This window comes from Cervus canadensis, chromosome 20, assembly GCF_019320065.1.
Source record: "Cervus canadensis isolate Bull #8, Minnesota chromosome 20, ASM1932006v1, whole genome shotgun sequence".
Classification (NCBI taxonomy): domain Eukaryota; kingdom Metazoa; phylum Chordata; class Mammalia; order Artiodactyla; family Cervidae; genus Cervus; species Cervus canadensis.
This window is the reverse complement of record NC_057405.1, coordinates 26,059,770-26,081,100: the sequence shown is the minus strand read 5'-3', so window position 1 is coordinate 26,081,100 and position 21,331 is coordinate 26,059,770. Positions and strand designations below refer to the sequence as shown.

At 39.3% G+C, this 21,331-nt stretch overlaps 1 protein-coding gene across 2 annotated transcripts; it reads right to left on the bottom strand.

Annotated features, from left to right (window-relative positions):
- Positions 1–368: 368 nt before the first annotated feature.
- On the bottom strand, positions 369–20,964 carry MTO1 (mitochondrial tRNA translation optimization 1). Of its 2 annotated transcripts, none has more exons than XM_043439104.1 (12): positions 20,599–20,954; positions 18,372–18,571; positions 18,175–18,292; positions 13,337–13,626; positions 11,020–11,132; positions 10,732–10,922; positions 10,364–10,494; positions 9,500–9,704; positions 9,245–9,416; positions 4,992–5,110; positions 3,591–3,751; positions 369–2,016 (listed from the first exon to the last, which is right to left on the bottom strand). In XM_043439104.1, exons 1-12 carry the CDS (start codon positions 20,813–20,815, stop codon positions 1,855–1,857), a joined length of 2,079 nt encoding a protein of 692 aa, XP_043295039.1. In that variant the 5' UTR covers positions 20,816–20,954; the 3' UTR covers positions 369–1,854. The 2 variants fall into 2 exon arrangements, 1 of the variants encoding a protein (XP_043295039.1); XR_006263923.1 differs by having other exon boundaries at positions 1,879–2,016; positions 3,591–3,722; positions 20,599–20,964.
- Between the last annotated feature and the right edge of the window lie 367 nt (positions 20,965–21,331).

Sequence of the window (21,331 nt, the reverse complement as noted above, 5' to 3'; positions counted from 1 at the left end):
TTCTGTTGGATGCTGACTGTTGTCCCTGTTGGGGGATTTCCATAGAGTAACTGGACTAAGGTTACATTTTCAGCTGATTTTCCCAGCGCATCATGGTCTGTAGCACTTCTGGCTCCCAGCACCAGGAGGTAGGCTGTTCTGAAATATTCTGTTAAGTGAGATAATTTTGTATAATATATATAACAATATATTTTAAATTGTGGATTTAAAGAGCGTTCATATCCTAAATGTGGAACCTAAAACGTATGTTTTCTATCAAACATTTTTCAGTAAGATAGTTACTATTGTAATAGAATCACATTATAAAACCCAAGCTTCTTTATACGTGGTGTCACTAGGCCCAAATTACAGCTGTTGAGAAACTTCCAAAGCATTTAGGAATTTTTTATTTCCTCAACATAAATTTTTGCTATATTCCATTCAATAAGCACCCCACTCACTGCTTTCACTCCTGCAATTAACCAGAAAAAGAGAAGTTTACAATCAATGGTTCCCCCTAGTGATAAACAGGTAGTACAAAATACCCTCTTTTAACAAATACCATACAGAATTGTACTCAATATGCCTCTGTGTTAAGAATTCTGCCTAGGAATGGCCATAATAACTAAAAGTTACCACTTACTGAAATTACTAAATCAAGTATCAAAAAGAATTCATCACTGCTAAAACATCCAGCATTACACATATTGGGTTGGCCACAAAGTTCACTCAGGGTGTTCCGTAACATCTTCCGAACAAACTTTTTGGCCAGTCCAATGCTTTTTACTCGCTACTGATCACGGGCTGTGTCGTGGAAAGGCAAAATTAGATGAAAGCCATGGAATCCGAGCTACGTCCAAGAGGCTATATATGATTATAGCAAGAAGATATTTGTCCCACACCCATAATCAGGCTTAACACATAGATCTGTAACCAAAGTGATTTCAGGGCGCTTAGAACTGTCTAAGATACCTGCTTTGGCTTGAGGCTGACAAGGGAGCTTCTCTCTGGACTGACAGGAAAGGTCTAAGTTGGCATTTCCAAGGATAAGTAGGGTCCTCTTGTCCACTTGGCTACATTCATCCTCTAGTCAGTGAAGAAAGGTCAAGGTGACTGAGGAGCTAGCCAAAGACCCGGCTGGTCACTCCCCAACCCCTGTAACCATGTATCACAGAAGTACTGGAGAGTACCAGCGCCATTTAGATTTTTCTGTCAATTCTGACTTTCAACAGGGGAACTTTAGTCACCATGTTGCAGCCCAGCACTGGAAATTAGCTGAATGATTCTGGATGATTTTGTACAGTTTCAAATTTTTAGCCTTAAGAATTTGAGGGCTTTGAAATAACGTTAACTAAGCAGAAGCCTGCTAACTTTCAAAACTAGTTGAAAGATAAGACTTTTAATTTGGTGCCTTTAATGGACAAAGTTCTTATTATTTATTTTTGGCCATGCCATGCAGATCTTAGTTCCCTGACCAGGGTCCCAATCCAGGTCCCCTGCAGTAGAAGTGCAGAGTTTGAACCACTGGACTACCAGGGAATTCCCAGTAAATCTGTCCTTATGAGTAGGCAAATCCACAAGCTGAGATTTTTTTTTTTTCCAGGATCAGTTTTAGTTCCACTGTATCTCTCTTTGATGAACACTGCCCAAACTTATATCAATAGGTATACTGTATTAGAACACCTGAAACAAAGAGTATAAAGTGACTTTATAACTATTTTTTCAGATAAACAAAAAAGCAGAATTATAATCTATTTATAAATTAATGACAAAGCCACAAAACCTAATGAAGTTATTTTAACAGGTGCTAAATATAAATACTTCTTATCTCCTGTCTACACTCCTGTTCCGATTAACTTTTCTATGAATAGAAAGCTATAACTGACTCTCTTCAAGTCTGTCTGTATCACATAACCGTTGATCAGTTCTGGGCAACCTATTCATAGCTGCCTGTCTTTGCTGAGTGGTCTTCACAAATCTCAGCAGGTTAACGATGGCAGCAGGTGTCACTCCAGGTATACGACTGGCAGCCCCAATCTAGGAATTAAAACCACAAGAGAAACATAAATGAGCTATGTCAGTTATAACCAAATTTATTCTCCTCTTGATAATGATCTGTATGTTACAGTTTATAAAATATTTTCAAAACTTTATCTTAACGTATTGTCAAAGTAACTTTAGAAAGTAGGTAGAAATGTGGTTATAGTTAATATCTTCACTTTAAAAACAGGGGAAACTGAGACTCAGAGACATTAAAATGACTTGTCTAAGATCATGTAACAGATGTTAGAGTACCTAACCTTTTCTTTTTGTTAAACTAAACTAACATCACTGGCAGTGTGCTGGTCAGCACCCTAGGACTAATCTCAGTAATGTTTCTATGGTATATTTTTGCACTGAAATGTATGACTTATTCACTCCAAGTGGTATAAAGACCTCACATCAGTTCAGGTCTGTTTTGCCACCAAATGACTCTGTAGCAAACGTTTGTTAGAGCTTTTGATATTTTAGAATTTTGGTTAAGAGGTGAACTCTGATGACCAGTACAATGCAACTGAACTTTTCTGTGATAATGGAAAACTTCTGTAACACTGGCAGTGTAAAAATATGGTAACTGTCCAGTATGACAGCCAATAGCCTTTTGTAGTTACTGAGCATCTGAAATGTGGCCAGTATGACTGAGGAGTTGAATTTTTAACTTCATTTCATTTTAACTACTGTAAATGGTTGCACTTGGTTAGCGGCTATCATATTGGGCTGTGCAGTCTATGACTATCTACAAAAATGTAACCCCAAATGAGTAAGACACAGCTATAAAACTTAAGGCCTCTCTGCTGCTTTCCATGATGACTATGACTAAGAATACCATATTAGCTGATGAAATCACTCCTCTTTTAAACAAATCTTTTCAAAAATTTTTGCAGGCCATGGTTTTGTTAAATGTTCCTTTATTTTATGAACCACTGAAAAAAATTAAAAAAAACCCAACCCAATGCCCATTAAACTATGATACACCATCAATTTTTAAGCTACAACTCAGAGATGTTAAAAATGTATCTCAGAATCAATAAATACAGCCTACAAGTCTTTAAATATTTGTTATTACAAATTCAATACTGTATGCTGCCAAGTTTTTAACAGACATGTACAGCGTGGTGTCCATGTACCCATGCAAATGCAAAGCACACAGACACACGCAGGATCACGGGTGGGGCCTCTTTGCTCCTCTACTTCCTCCTACCGGCTCCCAAGGCCACACTATAGAACTCCTTGGAGGGATCCAAGCAGTGATCTGAAAACCACTGACATGTATTCTAGTTTAACCTAAAGTAGTTTAAGTCATGCATATAAACATGCATGCACATGGCTGGATAATTATAATCAACCCAATTCTTGACTTCAAGATACTTATTTAGACTAAGCTTTTTTATCTCATAAAAAATATGACGACACCTGTCATATAAAGTGAATATGCCATATAAAGAAAATAAGAGGTTAAGCTTTTTATGATGAAATAAAACATTAGTTACATGGCCACTACAAATCCAGCTTTTAAAAATTAAAGCATTGGCTCTTTATGATCTGTTCCTATCCACTGCCTGTTTTCTTACCGTCTGTGGGCGACTGAAATGGAGCTTCTCTCGAACTTCATAGGACAAAGATATATCCTTGACAGTCAAATAATCTAGGTCCTTTGGCAGTTGTAGAGCTTCATCTTGCTGAACTTCCTTTATTTCTTGTTGCTGATGGAACAATACTGATTCATAAGTGGCTGGTGAACAAAATTAATTATGTTGTAATATTTAGATAACATTAACGACCTACATGTTTCTAGCTTTTTACAATTTACACAGAGTTTTTGGATACATGATCTCAGTACCATGACAGGTGGGGTAGGTGTTCCCTTTCGCAGAAGAGGAGACTGAGGTTAAAATAAAGAGAGGGACTATCTTGCGTATTAACTACAACATTCAGTCTGGCAGCTTATTCCATGTCCTTATCATTTAAAAAGTCTAGAAAATTTTAAGAAAAAAAAAACTGGTTTCTTTCTCAATGCAAATTTTGGTTGGAACACTTTCTTCAACAGGCTGTAGGTTTGAAATTGTAAAGATAAGGTGTTTCTCCAAGGAGATGGTTTTCAAATAAAGCTATAATTGTTAAAAGTATATATTCTTGGATGATAACATACTGAAGTTTTATTCAGAGTGAACTTAGACAATTCAGCAATTATTTTGTAATTAAAGCATTCCATTCTTAGAAAAATAAATCCAAGAGCTGTTTTAAAACCTATATTGAGGTGGTCATTCTGTTATGTTTAAGAAAAGCAAGTCTTCCCTAGAGGTTTTGGCAGCTTCTGCTTCCATCACTTGACTGGTAGCCAGAAAAATCTCAGCTCTGAGCCTGGCTCTACCAATAAATTACCCTCTGACAATGAACACATCATGATACTTCTGGGCCTTAGCTGCCTTATCTCGAAATGTTATGGGCTGACCCAGAGGAGTTATGATGGTCTTTTTGACAACAAAAGAGAGCTGTGAGGTGCACAGGCCTTGTAGACAGATATACTAGGTTCAAAGCCCAGTTCTGTCACTCCCCAACCATGTGGCCCTCAGCAAGTTATGACTATCTGTAAATTAAGACATAATGCTAGTAGCTATCCTTCATATGACACTTTTTAAGTATCAAATGAAATAATACACAAAAATATAACATATTTCTCCAGTGGTCATGTATGGATGTGAGAGTTGGACTATAAAGAAAGCTGAGCACCAAAGAATTGATGCTTTTGAACTGTGGTGTTGGAGACGACTCTTGAGAGTCCCTTGGACAGCAAGGAGATCCAACCAGTCCATCCTAAGGGAGATCAGTCCTGGGTGTTCATTGGAAGGACTGATGTTGAAGCTGAAACTCCAATACTTTGGCCACCTGATGTGAAGAGCTGACTCATTGGAAAAGGCTCTGATGCTGGGAAAGATTGAGCATACAGACATCCTAACTAGAAAATTTTCTACCTTCTATTTTCAGTCTTTCGGCCAGCTCTCTACACTGGGTGTACTTCTTCAAGGGCTCTGGAACAGCCCTGGCCAACAACTCCATGTCAACTTCCTCATACTTCAGAACATCAAGAGCTCTACAAACACAGAAAAGTTTCATTAACACAAGGGTCCATATCATATCAGGCAGATTAAGAACAAAATTCCTTGAAAATACCAAATCTCAGAATAAATAATATCAATATATTTCTAATTTTCCCCAAGTACACTGAGCAAACACAGCAGCATCTGTGACACAGCCGGACCTCCAGAAGATCAGCATGTGGTTCTCGGGCTGAATTCTGTCGAAAGCTCTTCTGCATCTATTGAGATTATCATATGGTATTTATCTTTCAATTTGTTGATATGGTGTATCACAGTGATTGATTTGTGTATATTGAAGAATCCTTGCATCCCTGGGATAAACCCAACTTGATCATGGTGTATAATCTTTTTAATGTGTTGGTGAGTTCTGTTAGAATTTTTTGAGGATTTTTGCATCTATGTTTATCAGTAATATTGGCCTGTAATTTTCTTTTTTGGTGATGTCTTTGTCTGGTTTTGTTATCTGGGTGATGGTAGCTTCATAGAATGAGTTTGGAAGTGTTCCTTCTTCTGCAATTTTTTGAAAGAGAGCATGTGATTCTCAACTCATTTCCTTCGTCAAGAGGGTAAGTGGTTGGTAAAGGGGTACTGCAGCAATCCATTTGTCCTCCAGAGCTTTCCTATTAGGACAGAATATCCTCTGAAAACAAGGGTGTGAGTGAACTCCCTAAGAATTTACATCTAAGTCACGTTAAGCCCACGTCCTGTGAATGCATCATCCTTCTACACGCAGGCTCAGGACCAACTAAAGGAGATCTGCTTGTTCCAAGACTGGAAAATACCCTGCAGTTTCCTTCTCATTTTGCTTGGTTCTCACAAGGTTTCACTGATCTGTATACTTTCCCTACACTACACTTACTGCCTTAACTTTATTTTTATTTACTTTGCCCTTTCCCTCTTTTAATAGATCACTTTTTTGATCAACTTTGTCCACCCAAAATCAATTAAACCAATTAATTTATCAAGTCAAAAGAAAGTCAAATCTGCCCATCCCAGGGCCCCAGGTCCTTTCAGGCCTCCCAGATGTGGTTTTTAAACAGCTCATTCTATCACCACAGACATGTGTCACACTCTCTGCAGAGGCCTGTCTCATCTCAGACAGTCTAGGAAAGGCCAGACACCTCTTCCCACAAGCAGCTGTCAACTTTGTTGTGCTCCACAAGATGAATTATGTCAATTAATTTCAGAAGTCTCATCAGATAAGCTATTGAAACCAAACAATGAAACCAAATAACCCTAAATTCCAAAAGAAAAGGGGTTGTCCTTTCAGAAATTATAGATCAAGACTTCCCTGGTGGCTCAATGGTTAGGAATCGCCTGCCAATGCAGGGAACACAGGTTCAATCCCTGGTCTGGGGAGACCCCACATGCTATGGGGCAACTAAGCCTGTGTGCCAGAACTACAGAGCTCACTCGCCTTGGAACTGGTGCTCTGCGACATGAAAAGCCATCACGAGAAGCCCATGCTCTGCAACTTGAGAGCAGCCCGCACCAGTCACAACTAGAGAAAGCTTGCATGTAGCAACGAAGACCCAGGGCAGCCAAAAATAAAATAAAAAAATTATAGAACATATAGGAACACACCTCCTAATGACTAACCAAAAAAAGAGCTACCTTAGCAATCTTACAGAATGGTGACCTCAAAGAAAAGCCTATGACCATTTAACTTTCAAAAAGGTTTTAGGGTTCCCTGGTGGTCCAGTGGTTAAGAATCTGCCTGCCAACGCAGGGGACGTGGGTTTGATCCCTGGTCTGGGAAGATCCCAGATGCCGTGGGGCAACTGACCCTGTGAGCCACGACGACTGACCCAGCACTCTGGAGCCTACCAGCTGCAACTACTGAAGCCTGCGCTCCTCGACAGGAGAAGCCGCTGCAGCGAGGAGCCCCGGCCCCGCAGTGAAGAGCAGCTCCCACTTGCTGCAACTAGAGAAAGCCCATGGGCAATAATGAAGACCCAGAGCAGCCAAAATAAAAATTTTAAATCTTTTAAAAGGCTTTTAAACAATTTGTTTAGAAGGCTTGGAGCTGTTTGCAGGTCCAAACTTCAAGACCAGCTTTGAATGAAACCTAAGCCTCAGAGTACAGAGGGCTGCCACAGAAGGACAAGTTAGCACACTTCTGCAGAACACAAGAGACAGTTTCTGCGCCAGCTGACACATCAGCGCGTTTCCCTATGGTCCTGACAGGAAATGCGTGCGCACACGCTCTGTGGATCTCTTTTGTCAAAATGGGAGCTCAAAGTCCAGTTCCGCTTCTCAGTGCCTGGCGCACAGCTTGCTATGTGTGCGGCAGATACGACACACGTCCTTGGACCAATTTTCTATCTTTCGAGCTTCATATATTTAGGAATTGATCAAGTGAGTTCTTTCAGGGAGGCTCAACACTAGACTATAAATATTCTGCCAAAATCAAACAGGAGGATGAGGCCCCTGTTTCCTTCTGAAAGGAAAGACACCTGAATTAACAAGAAAAGCATTTGGTCAAATTTCTGTTTAAAAAAAAAAGTTACCTTAACAAAATGGCTTCTCTTGGGATTAGGTAAAAATATAAAACTGACAGCCCCTTCCTTTTTCATATTTTTATTCATCAATTAGCATCCTAAACTGTGTTGAAAACAATGACTTCCCTTGCTCTCACTATGACTTCAATCCACATTAGTCACATTGAATACAAATTCTAATTATATAGAATCTAACATAGTGCAATATTGACCTAAAAGAAGCATAATGCTACAAATTCTTCTGCAAAGTCTGAAATAATAATAAACCCTCTTAAATTTAAACAAATAGCTGGACAACAGAGTGAAATATAAAACTATGCTTATACTACTACCATCCCCCAGTACCACTTAACTGGTAAACAAATAAATCTGCTACCCTTATCTGTGAACCAAGCTGTCTTTCCTGTGAATGAGACGCCCTGGTTTGGGTGACAACCATGCAGATTCTTTATTATTTATTGTTGCTAAGTCACTTCAGTCATGTCTGACTCTGTACTACCCTATGGATTGTAGTCCACCAGGCTCCTCCGTCCATGGGATTCTCCAGGCAAAAATACTGGAGTGGGTTGCCATGTCCTTCTCCAGGGGATCTTTCTGACCTAGGGAACGAACCCACATCTCTTATGTCTCCTGCATTGGCAGCTGGGTTCTTTACCACTAGCGCCACCTGGGAAGCCCATTATTTACTGTTACCATAATTAAAAAACTGCTTACTATCCTCTAACAGGGGTGCCAGTGCTTTGGGAAATTCCCATGAAAACGAAAATCTGGGAACACAAATTGTAAACAAGAAACACTGTGATGAGATGAAAGTCAAAGACATGTTAGTCTGGCTGTTAGTTAAGGAGAGAGCACTTACAGAGATCGGGGATGACAAAAAGTGGCATTAAAATGAATATACCATTAAGTTTACAAATTTCCTCATAAGCAAAACGGGGACTGAGAAAAAAGAGAAAACTATAAACAAAAAACATACTGGAGACACAGCAGCAAGACCAAGTCAGTATGTGCTTCTAAGATACAATGATTGTAGATTTATACCTTCTAAACCTCCCCGCCGCCCCCCTCCCCACCTGTTAGCTTACAGTTTTTAAACGGGAAAAATCAGTGGTGACTGATGCAAATTTTGAATTACATGAGGTTTTCAGAAATGTATCTCTGAACCAAAAAAGCTCTCTATTAATGTCCTTTAGAGTTAGAGTCCATACAACCAGAATGGTAAAAACAAGGACAAAAAAACTCCTAAAATGTAGCAAGGGACTCTTCAAGAATTGGTAACACTGCTTAATCAGTTTCCCTGCTATGGCTCACAGGCAAGATGAGACCATTCCAAATGTTCAATGCTTAAAAGAAAGCAGATTATGCTATTTCTTGGTTTATGCCCTCTACATCTTAGGAAAGGCAGAACTCAATGGGAGCCCCAGAGAAATACAATAAAAAGCAATTTAGAATCATATATATTGTCATTCGTGAGTAAGGAGATAAGTTATGTCTAAAGAATTTTGAAAAGAAGCAAACATAACCACTGAATCCGTTTAAAACGTGTACGTAGGAATCTATAGGTAATATCTCTCTGAGATGACTCCATTCTTCTATAAAAAGAAAGTTGAAACAAAAAACGCATACCTGAGAGGCAGACTTTTACCACTACTTATAGAAGACTCTGGAATTAAGGTTTTCCACTTGGTACTTAAAAACTCAATGGATTTTAGCATAGAAATGCCTTCTTCTAAAGAAGACTTCATCCAAGAAGCTCTCTCATATCGTTGTTGGGACACACAACCAGCTTCCTTATACCCTAGAAGGGGGAGGGGGAGATTATAATGAAAGAGGTCTTAAAAGCAGAGAATGTCTGGTTGCAGGACTCAGTGTAAGAGTTACCTCGGAACGTGAGCCTGCTGTCGGCGTTATCAGGACGCAGTGACAACCGGAACTCGGCTCGGCTGGTAAACATGCGGTATGGTTCGTTGGTGCCCAGCGTGGTGAGGTCATCAATCAAGACTCCTATGTAACCTTCTGTTCGGCTAACGACAAAAGGAGGCTTGTGTCTGACCCGAAGACTTGCATTGATTCCAGCTATCACGCCCTACAAGAGGACTGAAATGTTTAAAAGGCCATTATGAACTGAACAAAGAGCTATCCTATTAAGATACTACCTGGAAAAAATGGTTCAGGCAGTAAGGAAGCAGGCCGGCCCAAAAAGGACACAACAGACAGAAAATGCGGTTCATATTCACAAACAGAATATGGGTAATGTACCACTTTAGAATGCTATAATTCACTGTTTTCAAAAATATCTAATATTCTTGGCTAAGGTGATAAGGTGGCTAATCTTTAAAAAAAAAAAAAAATCCACTTGTAAGACTTTTTTAGCCTTTTCCCACTTACAAGTAAAAATAACGTAACTTTCTGTTTAAAAAGGAGTAATAGGGTAATTTTCAATAAAGTTAGGTTAGGTTAAAAGAACTAAATTTTCTTTTTTTAAATTTCAGAAGCAATACACAAATCTAATCAAAATATGCAACCGGATCTAGGAGCTCAGAAAAGAGTAACAAAGACACAGTGTTTTAAAACTCCTGTTGTATACAGAAGCCACCCCCATATGTCCTGAAATAGAAGTCAGTTTTCTATTACAGCTATGAGTTGTATCTAAGCTCTATATAGCAATCACGACAGATGTCAAGAGGAGGAACACCAGTCAAACAGTCCTTTTCTGTTTACAGTAACATTTGAAACACTTCTTACTTGAGCTGCAGCTTCCTCGTAACCAGTAGTGCCATTTATCTGTCCAGCAAAGAAGAGCCGCTGTACCAGATGAGTCTCGAGAGAAGGAGAGATCTGCCGGGGGTCCATGTAATCATACTGAACGCCGTAGCCTGGCCAAAGAACAGATGGCACAAAATAAGCAAAAACAGCGCTGGGTTTGCCTCAAGGCAGAGATGCAAAGATTATCATTAAATGTTCTTCAAATGTGGAGACTATTTTATTAATAAACGTGCAGATGCTGGGTTTTGTCTCCTCAGGCTCTAAGCACCATGATGTAGCTTCAGTCTCTCCACTGTCTGCTAAGCAACGCTGAGCTCAGACCAAAGGGCAGCTGGCCTTCTCTTTACCTGGCTGAACCATTTTCGCGTTCTCCAAGCCTCTGATGCAGGTGATCATCTTCTCCTGTAATTCAGCTGGCAGTGTCACAGATAACCCTTGGGGGTAGATGAGGTCGGAATCCATTCCTTCAGGTTCCAACCACACCTGATGCACACGGTTTGGAAAACGCAAGACCTTTGATTCAATGGAGGGACAGTATCTAGAATAGGACATTGGAATTTAAAAATTTAATGAAACAAATAAAAGAGGATTACAGTAATCCTTACTGTAATTAAGCACAGGTATTTTGTCCTTACCGGGGTCCTCTTGTAGTTTCCTTAACGTGACAGTTAAGGTGAAGGTTCTCAAGGACAATCTCATCCACTCGAGGGTTAGTGTGAGTCAAGTAACACGGCAGCTGATCTTCTGGCTAAAACACGGGAACTCGTCACAACACTGTTTTGCTTCTCTATTAGTTTGCCTCTAATTCAAATAAATTCCACACATGATATAAACTTACTTGTATAGATATCAAATCTATGCATAATGCCAAATACTAATGGTGAAGTATGCTTGTTAAAACAACCCAAAAGATGAACCTAAATTTACATAAGCCTCCAGATCAATGGTTTACAGGAAATACTAATGATGCAGAACATGTTTAAGGCACCAGAGCAGTGAAATCAGACAAATCTACAAATCTAGAATGTAGGAAATACCAGAAAAGAAATGACTCAGTTTTTTCCACATATAGATATAAAAGAGGCTCCCCTGGAAGCTCAGCTGGTAAAGAATCCACCTGCAATGCAGAAGACCCTGGTTCAATTCCTGGGTAGGGAAAATCTCCTGGAGGGCATGGCAAACCCACTCCAGTATTCTTGCCAGAAGCCCCATGGACAGAGGAGTCTGGTGGGCTACAGTCCACGGGGTTGCAAAGAGTCAGACACAACTGAGCGACTAAGCACAGCACAGCACAGCACACAGATGTTAAAAAGGAGGGGAACTATTGTAAGATATATAATGTATGAACCTCATTTGGTTCTTGGTTCAAATAAAACAACTATAAAATACTAGGAATGCACTTGCAACATTGTAGTTCAACTATACTTCAATTATATATATATATATTTAATACTGCTGAAACTCCAATACTTTGCCCACCTCATGCGAAAGACTCACTGGAAAAGACCCTGATGCTGGGAGGGATTGGGGGCAGGAGGAGAAGGGGACGACAGAGGATGAGATGGCTGGAAGGCATCACCGACTCGATGGACATGAGTTTGAGTGAATTCCGGGAATTGGTGATGGACAGGGAGGCCTGGCGTGCTGCAATTCATGGGGTCACAAAGAGTCGGACACGACTGAGCGACTGAACTGAACTGAACTGACTGATATTTAATACTAGGGAAAATTGAGCATTGAGTTTCAGATGATATTAAGAAATTATGTTTTGCTATGTGCGATAATAGTAGTATGGTTGATTTTTACAAAATCCTTATTTGTTGAAGACATGTAACAAGGTATTTCTGGATGAAATGATGTCTGAGACTTACTTTAAAACTCATTAAGACAAAGTGTTGAGGAAAGATAAGAGGGAATGTCAAAAGAGGGAATTCCCTGATGGTTTAGTGGTTAGGACTCCACACTTCCACTGTAGGAGGCATGGATTCAATCCCTGATCGGGGAACTAAGTTCCCACAAGCTGTGCAGCATGGTCAAATAAATAAATAAATAGCCACTCATCAGGGTAACACGCACTAGAAATTAGGAGTATCAACTACTAGCCTGTAATGCTAAACACACAATATATAGCTTGCTTTTTTTTTAAACTCCAAGGATAGGTAAAAGTAGCCTATATCTTCAAAATTATCAGTACTATTAAGACTGAGGAACTATTCCAGATTAAAAAGAAATGACAATTAAATGCAATATATGATCCTAGGTTGGAAAAAGAACATTGGGACAAAAAAATGTATTGGGGTGGTCAGAAAAATCTGACTATGAATTTTATTTTCGATAACAGCACTGTGTCCATGTTAAATTCCCCAAATTTCATCACTGCATTGAGTATATGAGGATGTCTTTGGGCTTGGCTGAGATGCAGACTGAGGTATCTAGAGGTAAAGGGTCATGATCTCTGCAACTTACTTTTAAATGTTTTGGGAAAAGAAAAAAGAATAAAAATAAATGTGTATGTTACTGTTCTATACGTTAAATATATGTATCTATGTCTCTATATGTGGAGAGGGCAAGTAACAGTCATACAACTTTTCTGAAATTATTTCAAAAAGTTTAAATAAGTAAAGTTATCAAAGCAATGAAATTTAAGAATTTATGGGGAATGGGGAGGGAGGTGGAGGGAGAGTCAGGATGGGGAACACATGTATACCCCTGGCTGATTCACGTGAATGTATGGCAGAAACCACCACAATACTGTAAAGGAATTAGCCTCCAATTAAAAAAAAAAAAAGAAAGAAAGAAAAAGAATTTATGAGGAAGTACCCAAGTAGCCAAATCAGCTAATCCTTTTAAAGAACACATTTTTGTGCCCCAATTAATAGTGGTGAAAAATGAATACCAAAAAAAAAAGTCTATATTCCCTATTTAAAACCAGATTTTCGTAAATTATCTCACCTTAATCCACACTGTCTGATTGATAAAGCTGAATGGTATGGATGGATTATCTGGTGTCTGCTTGTTTAGAATGCTGAAATTAACCGATTCTTTGGCGATTCGGGGCGGAGTCCCAGTCTTCAATCTTCCCACCACAAATCCCAACTTCTCCAGAGTCTGAGCCAAACCTATGGAAGGCTGATCCCCTAAACGTCCTGCTGGATGCATCTCCAATCCGATTACAATCATGCCTCTCAGAAACGTGCCAGTAGTCAGAACCACACTCTCTGCATATACTGTACTTCCATCCGCTGAAGGACAGGAAAGAGAACAAAACTCATGTTCTAATTGTTACCATGGATCAAATTAGAATGTTACTCTTTTGCAGGAGAATTACAGAAAAATTTGTCTTTAGAAACTTGAAAAAGACTTTTTAAATCAGTAAGAAGGCTGTATGTTATCAATCTGAAGAATCCAAGAAAGCTGAGATGGAGAGCATGATGTACTATCACAGATACACATGTTCCTAAAGTCTAGTCAGCACTGAATAGCTGGTCTCAGTTAATTTTTTAAATTAATTAAATTTAGACTTCTAGTTAAATTTAACAGATCCCACCTCACATGTTTCTTCTCCTTCTTAAAATTCCAAAAGAAAATAAAGGAGCAAAAAAGATATGAAACCACGAGAACCACAAGAATGGGAAAGAACTTGTCAAAAGATGAAAAATTTCAAATATTTTTAGAGATAGAAAGTGATTGGGGGATGGATAAATTAGGAATTTGGGATTAACATAAACACACCACAATAAATAAAATAGATAGTCAACAAGGACCTACTGTATAACACAAGGAACTCTACATAATATTCTATAATAACCTACAGTGGAAAAGACCCTGAAAAAAGAATAGATATATACATTATATATGTTTAGCTGAATCACTTTGCTATACACCTAAAACAACACAATACTGTAAATCAACCATACTCTAACATAAGATAAATTTTTTTTAAAAGTGGTTGGAAGAGTGATAACTGATTGAGCAGAGGGGAGAAAGCTACAACTCAAGAACCTGAAGAGAACATACAGATGACAATGAAGTAATCTGCCCTGCAGAGGCTCAGAGACTGGAGGACTGAATGTGAGAAATGTAGGAGTGTAGCTGGGGGCTGAAGATGAGAGAAAGAGTTGAAACCCACATATGGATGGGTCCAACCTACAGATGGATCTACCATACACGAAAATGCAGGTCTTTGGGTAATAGGGAGTTACTGTTAATGGGCACAGTATTTCAACTAAATTTCAAAAGTCCCAGAAACGGGGAGCGCCGACAGCTGCGCAGCACCGCGGGGTGCCTAACGGTGTGGAGCCGCCTACTCAAAAACGGCCACAACGGCAGACTTCATGCTGCATACATTTTACTACAATGAAAAACCGATTATTAATAAGCTATAATGGAAAAGACTGAAAAAGAATATATATATCACTTCTGTACATCTGAAACATTGTAAATCAATTACACTTCAGTAAAAAAAGTTAATTAAAAATTGTATTGTTGGGCCCATAAAATATAGACACGGTCCAAGAAATAGCATTTGAAGATACTAATTTAAGTAACAAGTAAAAATAGTTCAAAAAGGATAAAGGGCTACCCTAATAAAATCAATATAATCATCAAGTCTGGAGAGGAAAGGAGGCAGAGAGAAAGGGAAATGAAAATAAAAGTAGTTAACTGTTCAACATAGAGAAGTCAGGAAACATTGACAGAAGAAAGGGAAGAGTAAGTGTATTATACAAAATCATAGTTACTAAGGTAATCACAGAATAAAAGCCATGAACTTCTAAGAAAGAAACACAGCTCCCAAAAAGCAAAGCAAATACAGATTAAGTGGTTAAAAAAAAAGTATAGCAGAGTGTGTACAATGTTACTACTACGTGTGGGGGTGGAACACATATACCTATGTGTGAAGTCCAAGTGTAAAATCACAGACAGAAAGACCACACCAGAGCCTAGGAATGCTCCTGAGGAAGGAAACTGGCTGCCTGGAGCACAAGCTGAGAGAGAGACCACCTTTTCACTCTGCCTTCTTTCATCCCCTTTGAACTGTTGATAATGCAAAAGGAACATTTAAGTTATCAAATACCTGGGCTGAGTTCTTGACTGTGATATTTTCTAGCTGTGGGACTCGGGGAAACTACTTGAACTTTATGAAAGTTGGCTTTCTAATCTATAAAAAAGATATGTCTACATCATAAATTACTCATACAGAATTTTAAAAATTCAGGTGGAATGTAGAGCAATTGAAAATTTCTTCAGACCGCTGGCTTTAATTGCCTACGGTAAATGGCAATTTATTTTTTCTTAAAAAAATTTTTTTTAGGCATTAGCTGGCTGCAGCTACGATGTTTATTTATTATTAATGTTGCAATTATTTGTTAAGTAATTCACTATAATTATTTATTAAATATTTTATTATAATCTATTAAATCCTTACTACATGCCAACCTCAAGTCACATTTTCTCATTTTGTGAAATACACACTACTCTCCCAATTTTGTAGATGAACAAACTGAAACCCAAAGCTGAGTCTGGACACAAGTCTAATTCCAAAGCACCTTGTCCAGTCAATGTATTTTCTTTTTAACTCTTTGATTCCACCAAATTCCTCACAGTAAAGTTTGAACAATATCATTCTGCTTTCCTTCATTTTGTTTTTCCTTTTAATTAGAGGATAACTGCTTTACAACGCTGTGTTGGTTTCTGCCATAGAACAGCTACATGAATCAGCCAGACGTACACATATGTCCCCTCCCTCTTGAACCTTCCCTCTGACTCCCCACCGACCCCACCCCTCTAGGCTGTCACAGAGCACTGGGCTGAGCTTCCTGTATGATACAGCAACTTCCCACTTGCTGTCTATTTTACACATGGTTATGTATATGTTTTAATGCTACTCTCTCCATCTGTCCCACCCTCTTCTTCCCCCACTGTGTCCACAAGTCTGTTCTCTATGTCTGTGCCTCTATTGCTGCCCTGCAAACAGGTCCATCAGTATCATTTTTCTATATTCCAAATGTATGCGTTAATATATGGTATTTGTTTTTTCTCTTTCTGACTTACTTTACTCTGTATACCAGGCTCTAGGTTCATCCATCTCACTAGAACTCACTCAAATTCGTTCCTTTTATGGCTGAGTAATATTTCATTCTGTATATGTACCACAACTTCTTTCTCCATTCATCTATCGATGGACATCTAGGGTGCTTCCATGTCCTGGCTATTGTAAATAGTGCTGCAATGAACATTGGGGTACATGTGTCTTTTTGAATTATGAAGTTTGCTCAGGGTACATGCCTAGTAGCAGGATTGCTGCATAGTATGGCTACCACAGTATTTGATTATTGTTTTTACTTGTAACACCAGACATATTCAATGTGTATGTGTGTTGTAAATTATAGGTGATATATTTATGTCACAATAGAACTCTCAATATAAGTAATTCCTTACCCAACTGACACTCTTTCTTGACTAATAACTCTAATTTTCCTTGGGTGAAAATATACTTATAAAAATTAAGAATATTTATCTTCTCACACCAACTTGAGGCCATAGAAGGTCATTAGGATGCAGTTTTTGCCAATGGACTTCAAGAAGATGCTGGGCTAAACTTCTATTAATAGGAAAGTGGAAATCCTATTTAAAAGGAAATGCAGCATGTTTGCTCTGTCTTTATTTGGTCTTTACCCTTTCCCTCTTTTTCGTTTTCTTTCTGATATGATAATGGATACCTGGATGTGTGACTTTGGTCTTATGAACACTGGAATGAAAGCTACAGCCAAAGGTGATAGAGCAGGACAATGGAAGGGGCAAGGGTGTCTGGTGACATGGCTAGGACTTTCATAACAATGTGGGTTGTCTACCCATGTCCTTCTTATTGTATAAGACAAATACACTCATTTTTTCCTAAGTAAAAAAATAAAAAAAAAAACAACACTTTACCATGTATATCCCATTCTAAAAAATAAACCTATAATAAAATTTAAACAGAAAATTAGTTAATATCTGTATTTTAAATGATGAAGTTTTTAGGGCTGATTTGAGTTGCTGTGCGGCAGAAACCAACACAACATTGTAAAGCAATTCTCCTCCAATTAAAAAAAAAAAAAGGATAAATTTCTCCAGTGCAGCCCCTCTACCACTTTGTGCCTAGAAAGCTAACAGTCCAGTCCTCTGGCAGAAGACTGATTCTTCTCCTGAGGACTAACAGACATCGATGTTTGGGAATTCCCCAACAAAAAGGCCATTTCAATCCCTCATCATTAGACTGTACAGAGTCAGTCAAACCATAAAATAACTGTGCACACACAAATCTTCCAATTAGTTTTTGCAGTGAAGGCTAAAAAGGCTGAAATGGTTAAGTCTTTAAGGGGAGAAAACAGAGATAAACTGCTTTTCCATTCAAACTTAAATTCTATTTAATTTCTGTAAAAAAACATGTGCATGTGCAATTTTATTTTAAAAATTAATATATAACTCAAATAAATACATAATAATCTTGTAAAATAGAAATTTAAAATGTCTCAAGTCAGAACTAACAAAAATAAAAATGGCCACAGAAATACCAAGAGGAAAATATGTAATTATGCAGGCTATAGAGTCCCAAAATAAGATGGTACAGAATATGAGCTTCATGGTGAAAATGAAATGAGGAATAGGATTTTTTCTATACAGTGTCCCTCATACTTGAACAGAAAACACAACAATTTCCTAGAATAAGCAAAACATCTCCAGAAGCTACTCAGAATAAACTTTTCACATGGAGTCTGATACTGTCATTATCATCTGTAAGCAGTACATACCCAAAACAACGCCACTGACACGGTATTTCCCGGTGTGCTCGGGCTCCGGTTCTGTAAGGATGAGATCTTCCACAGCTCCCTCCTGAACAGTAAGCAGCGGTGTATTGAGGATCTCTTTCTATCAAAAGAGAATGCAAGTTGAAAAGAACAGTTAAATAATCACTACAGTCCTTCCTGTTTTTGTGCCCTGTTCTTACCTGCATATTCTGCTTATAAAGCTTCCTATCAATTTGAGCTCTCAGACCCCAAACAGCTGGTCCCTTGCGCCGGTTTAATACTTTGTAATGTATACCAGACTGGTCACAGATTCGAGAACACAGGCCATCCAAGGCATCGACTTCCCTCATTAAATGCCCCTTTCCAATGCCTCCAAAGGAAGGATTACAGGACATCTGACCTAAAGAGAACAGACATAAACAAAATAAATATACGAGCATCTTACACATAGTGCATGTTGATAGGGAAATGTTTGTACTAATGACTAGAATCATGTGATTAAAAATAAAACACTTGAAGCAAACACTAAAACTGCTGAAGTCCCAATGGGACGCAAGAGTTATTCAGGGCATCTTGGAAGACAAACTGTTGCTGGAAGTTTCTTTTGAATCTTTCTCTTGTACATATTTGTAGCACGTCATTACGCTGCCTTCTCCTTCACAATGTGATTTTGAAAACCTTACCTCATGAAACCTTCCTAAATCACACATAATTTATGAAATTTCTTCATACTGGTTCACAGTTACAATCAATTAATGTCTTCCATAAAGGCCAACTGCTGATCCTCTGTGGCCAGCATCAAAGCCTCCAAAAGTTTTCATGGTCTTCAGAGGGAGGCTGAATAGTGCAGTCATTATGAGCATGGTTAGAAGCAAGGCAGAGTTCTGGTTCAGTTCCTATACTTACCACTTATAAGCACTACGTGATCTCGGCAAGTTGTCTAAGTCTGTATCTCAGTGTCCCTACTGTAAAAACAGGGATGACAGCTGCGTAGATTATTTTCCTCCTTCCTTTGATATAGAATCGCTATTTATTTAGGTAAACACTCTTCCCGATGAGGCTTTGTGTTTGGGGAGTGTGATCTAAACTCAGTTTAGGGGTAAATCTTTACTGATCTAAAGTAATCCTGTTTCTACTTGCCAGTGAGTGGTTTAGCGTTAAAAGACTTTTCTCTTTCGTCATGAATGGCAAACAATAGTTTGTCAAAAAGCACTATTTCCGAGGTTATTAATAAAATAAAAAATTTTCTACCTCTGACTTTATTATGGCAGATGACACGACTGAATTGATACAGGACAATTCCTGCATTCTGTATTCCTATGGAATTTTAATCTTCTAAGTCAAAGCTATCTTTCTGAGAACAAGCAGAAATACTTCATACTCCACTACATCAAAGTACCTTAAAAAAATGAGACTTTGATTTTAAGATAGAACTGTCATTCATTAAGCTCATTTATAAGAGTTATTAAATATCTCTGAAATCCATTTATTTAAAAAGAAAACTTAGGACACACTGTATTGGTATAAAAATATAAACACAGGTTTTGCTGGGAATTCCTTTATCCCTGACAAAACTACACCACTTACACTATTATCTGATCATCTTAGTTCAATAATATACTTTTCTGTTCATTCAACTTCTAAAATTATTATTGACATGTAGTACCTGGTTTTTACTTGGGTAATCACATAGTCTCTCTCCAAAAGAACCGCTGTTAACAGAAGTATATATTTCTCCACAGTTATAAACGGAATGGTTATTTCTAAACAGTATTTCAGTACAGAAAGTGAAGTTAACATTTCAATTACTGATGACTCGTAAGCAAAATGCACGAGGAAAGACATAGGCATGCATAGTTTACAAGACAGTGTCCTAGTTGGCATCTATGATGATGCCAGAGAGGGGTCTTGCTTTAAATTATGGCCGTCCAAACACTGCTTGTGAAGTGCCAAAAAGCACAGTCGGCTCGTAGTCATAAAATTGGGGAATAAACATTCAGTATGAATATAAAATACAATAGCCTCGTTCTTCAAAAGGGGTTCACAAAATCTTCAGAAAAACACAATGGGTGTTTAATAAACGAGTACTAATAACGTTGATTCAATTTTTAACCGAGGCATCAAGACGGTAAAGACCAAATGGCAACATTGAAATAAAGTATCAGCAGTATTCTTAAGAGTTTGCTCTTTTCTCAAGGCATCTCTCCCCCATCCCTCCTCCAACTAATTACTTCTGTCAACAGCAGCACAATTCGTGGTCCACAGAATAGCCAAGTCCAGAGTTCTGGCCCGGTACCGCCACACACATCAGGCTAAAACAACGTTCCGCAGGATTCTCACCAGACTTACGGAGGAAAAGGCACTGGGAGGGGGAGAAGGACCCTGGCGGCGTGGGTCTCTCGGCAAGCCTCACACCGCGCCACTCACCGATGGTGTCCACTCGGTGCGTCAGCAGCAGAGTCCGGGAGCCGCACCGAGCTGCTGCGGCGGCGGCTTCGGTCCCTGCGTGTCCTCCGCCGATGACCACCACGTCGAAGTGCGGGGTCCAGGGCGCCGCACTGTCACCGCCGAACCGGACCGGCGCAAGGTGCTGTTTGGTGAGGGAAGCCGCGACCCGGCGGCCACAGCCTCGGATACAGAACATTGCTGGAGAAAGGCAGCGTCTGTAACTCGGATCCTGACACTAGCGAGGGGAAAACACTTAGGAGAGAAAGCCTTCAAGGAGCAGCCATCTTGTTATGATGTCACAGCGTCACGTTTACGTCCAGCGTCGCCGCTGATTGGCAGTTTGGCGCGACTTTCCTGGCGAAGCGTGTTGGAGTGTGTGCATGTGGATTGGTGCGTGTGTACCTCGTTTCTTGCCTGGCGGGGGCTGTTGGATTACCTATGGTTGGAGAAGGGGACGACAGAGGATGAGATGGCTGGATGGCATCTCCGACTCAATGGACATGGGTTTGGGTGGACTCCGGGTGTTGGTGATGGACAGGGAGGCCTGGCGTGCTGCGGTTTTGGGGTCGCAGAGTCGGACACGACTGAGCGACTGAACTGAACTGAATCTCGTTTCTTGCCTGGCGGAGGCTGTTGGATTACCTTTGGTTCTGGATTTGGGGCGGGGACTTCTACTCAGTCATCTTTTGTCCTTTTCAGCAAATTGCTGCCC

What these genes read in the sequence shown, in the direction of transcription:
- MTO1 (XM_043439104.1), bottom strand. Translation starts at nt 20,815, where the DNA reads ATGTTCTGTATCCGAGGCTGTGGCCGCCGGGTCGCGGCTTCCCTCACC. An exon ending in GCACCGAGTGGACACCATCG is followed by an intron (nt 18,572 to 20,598) that starts GTGAGTGGCGCG and finishes TGTTCTCTTTAG; the next exon opens with GTCAGATGTCCTGTAATCCT. An exon ending in TGTCAGTGGCGTTGTTTTGG is followed by an intron (nt 13,627 to 18,174) that starts GTATGTACTGCT and finishes CCTGTCCTTCAG; the next exon opens with CGGATGGAAGTACAGTATAT.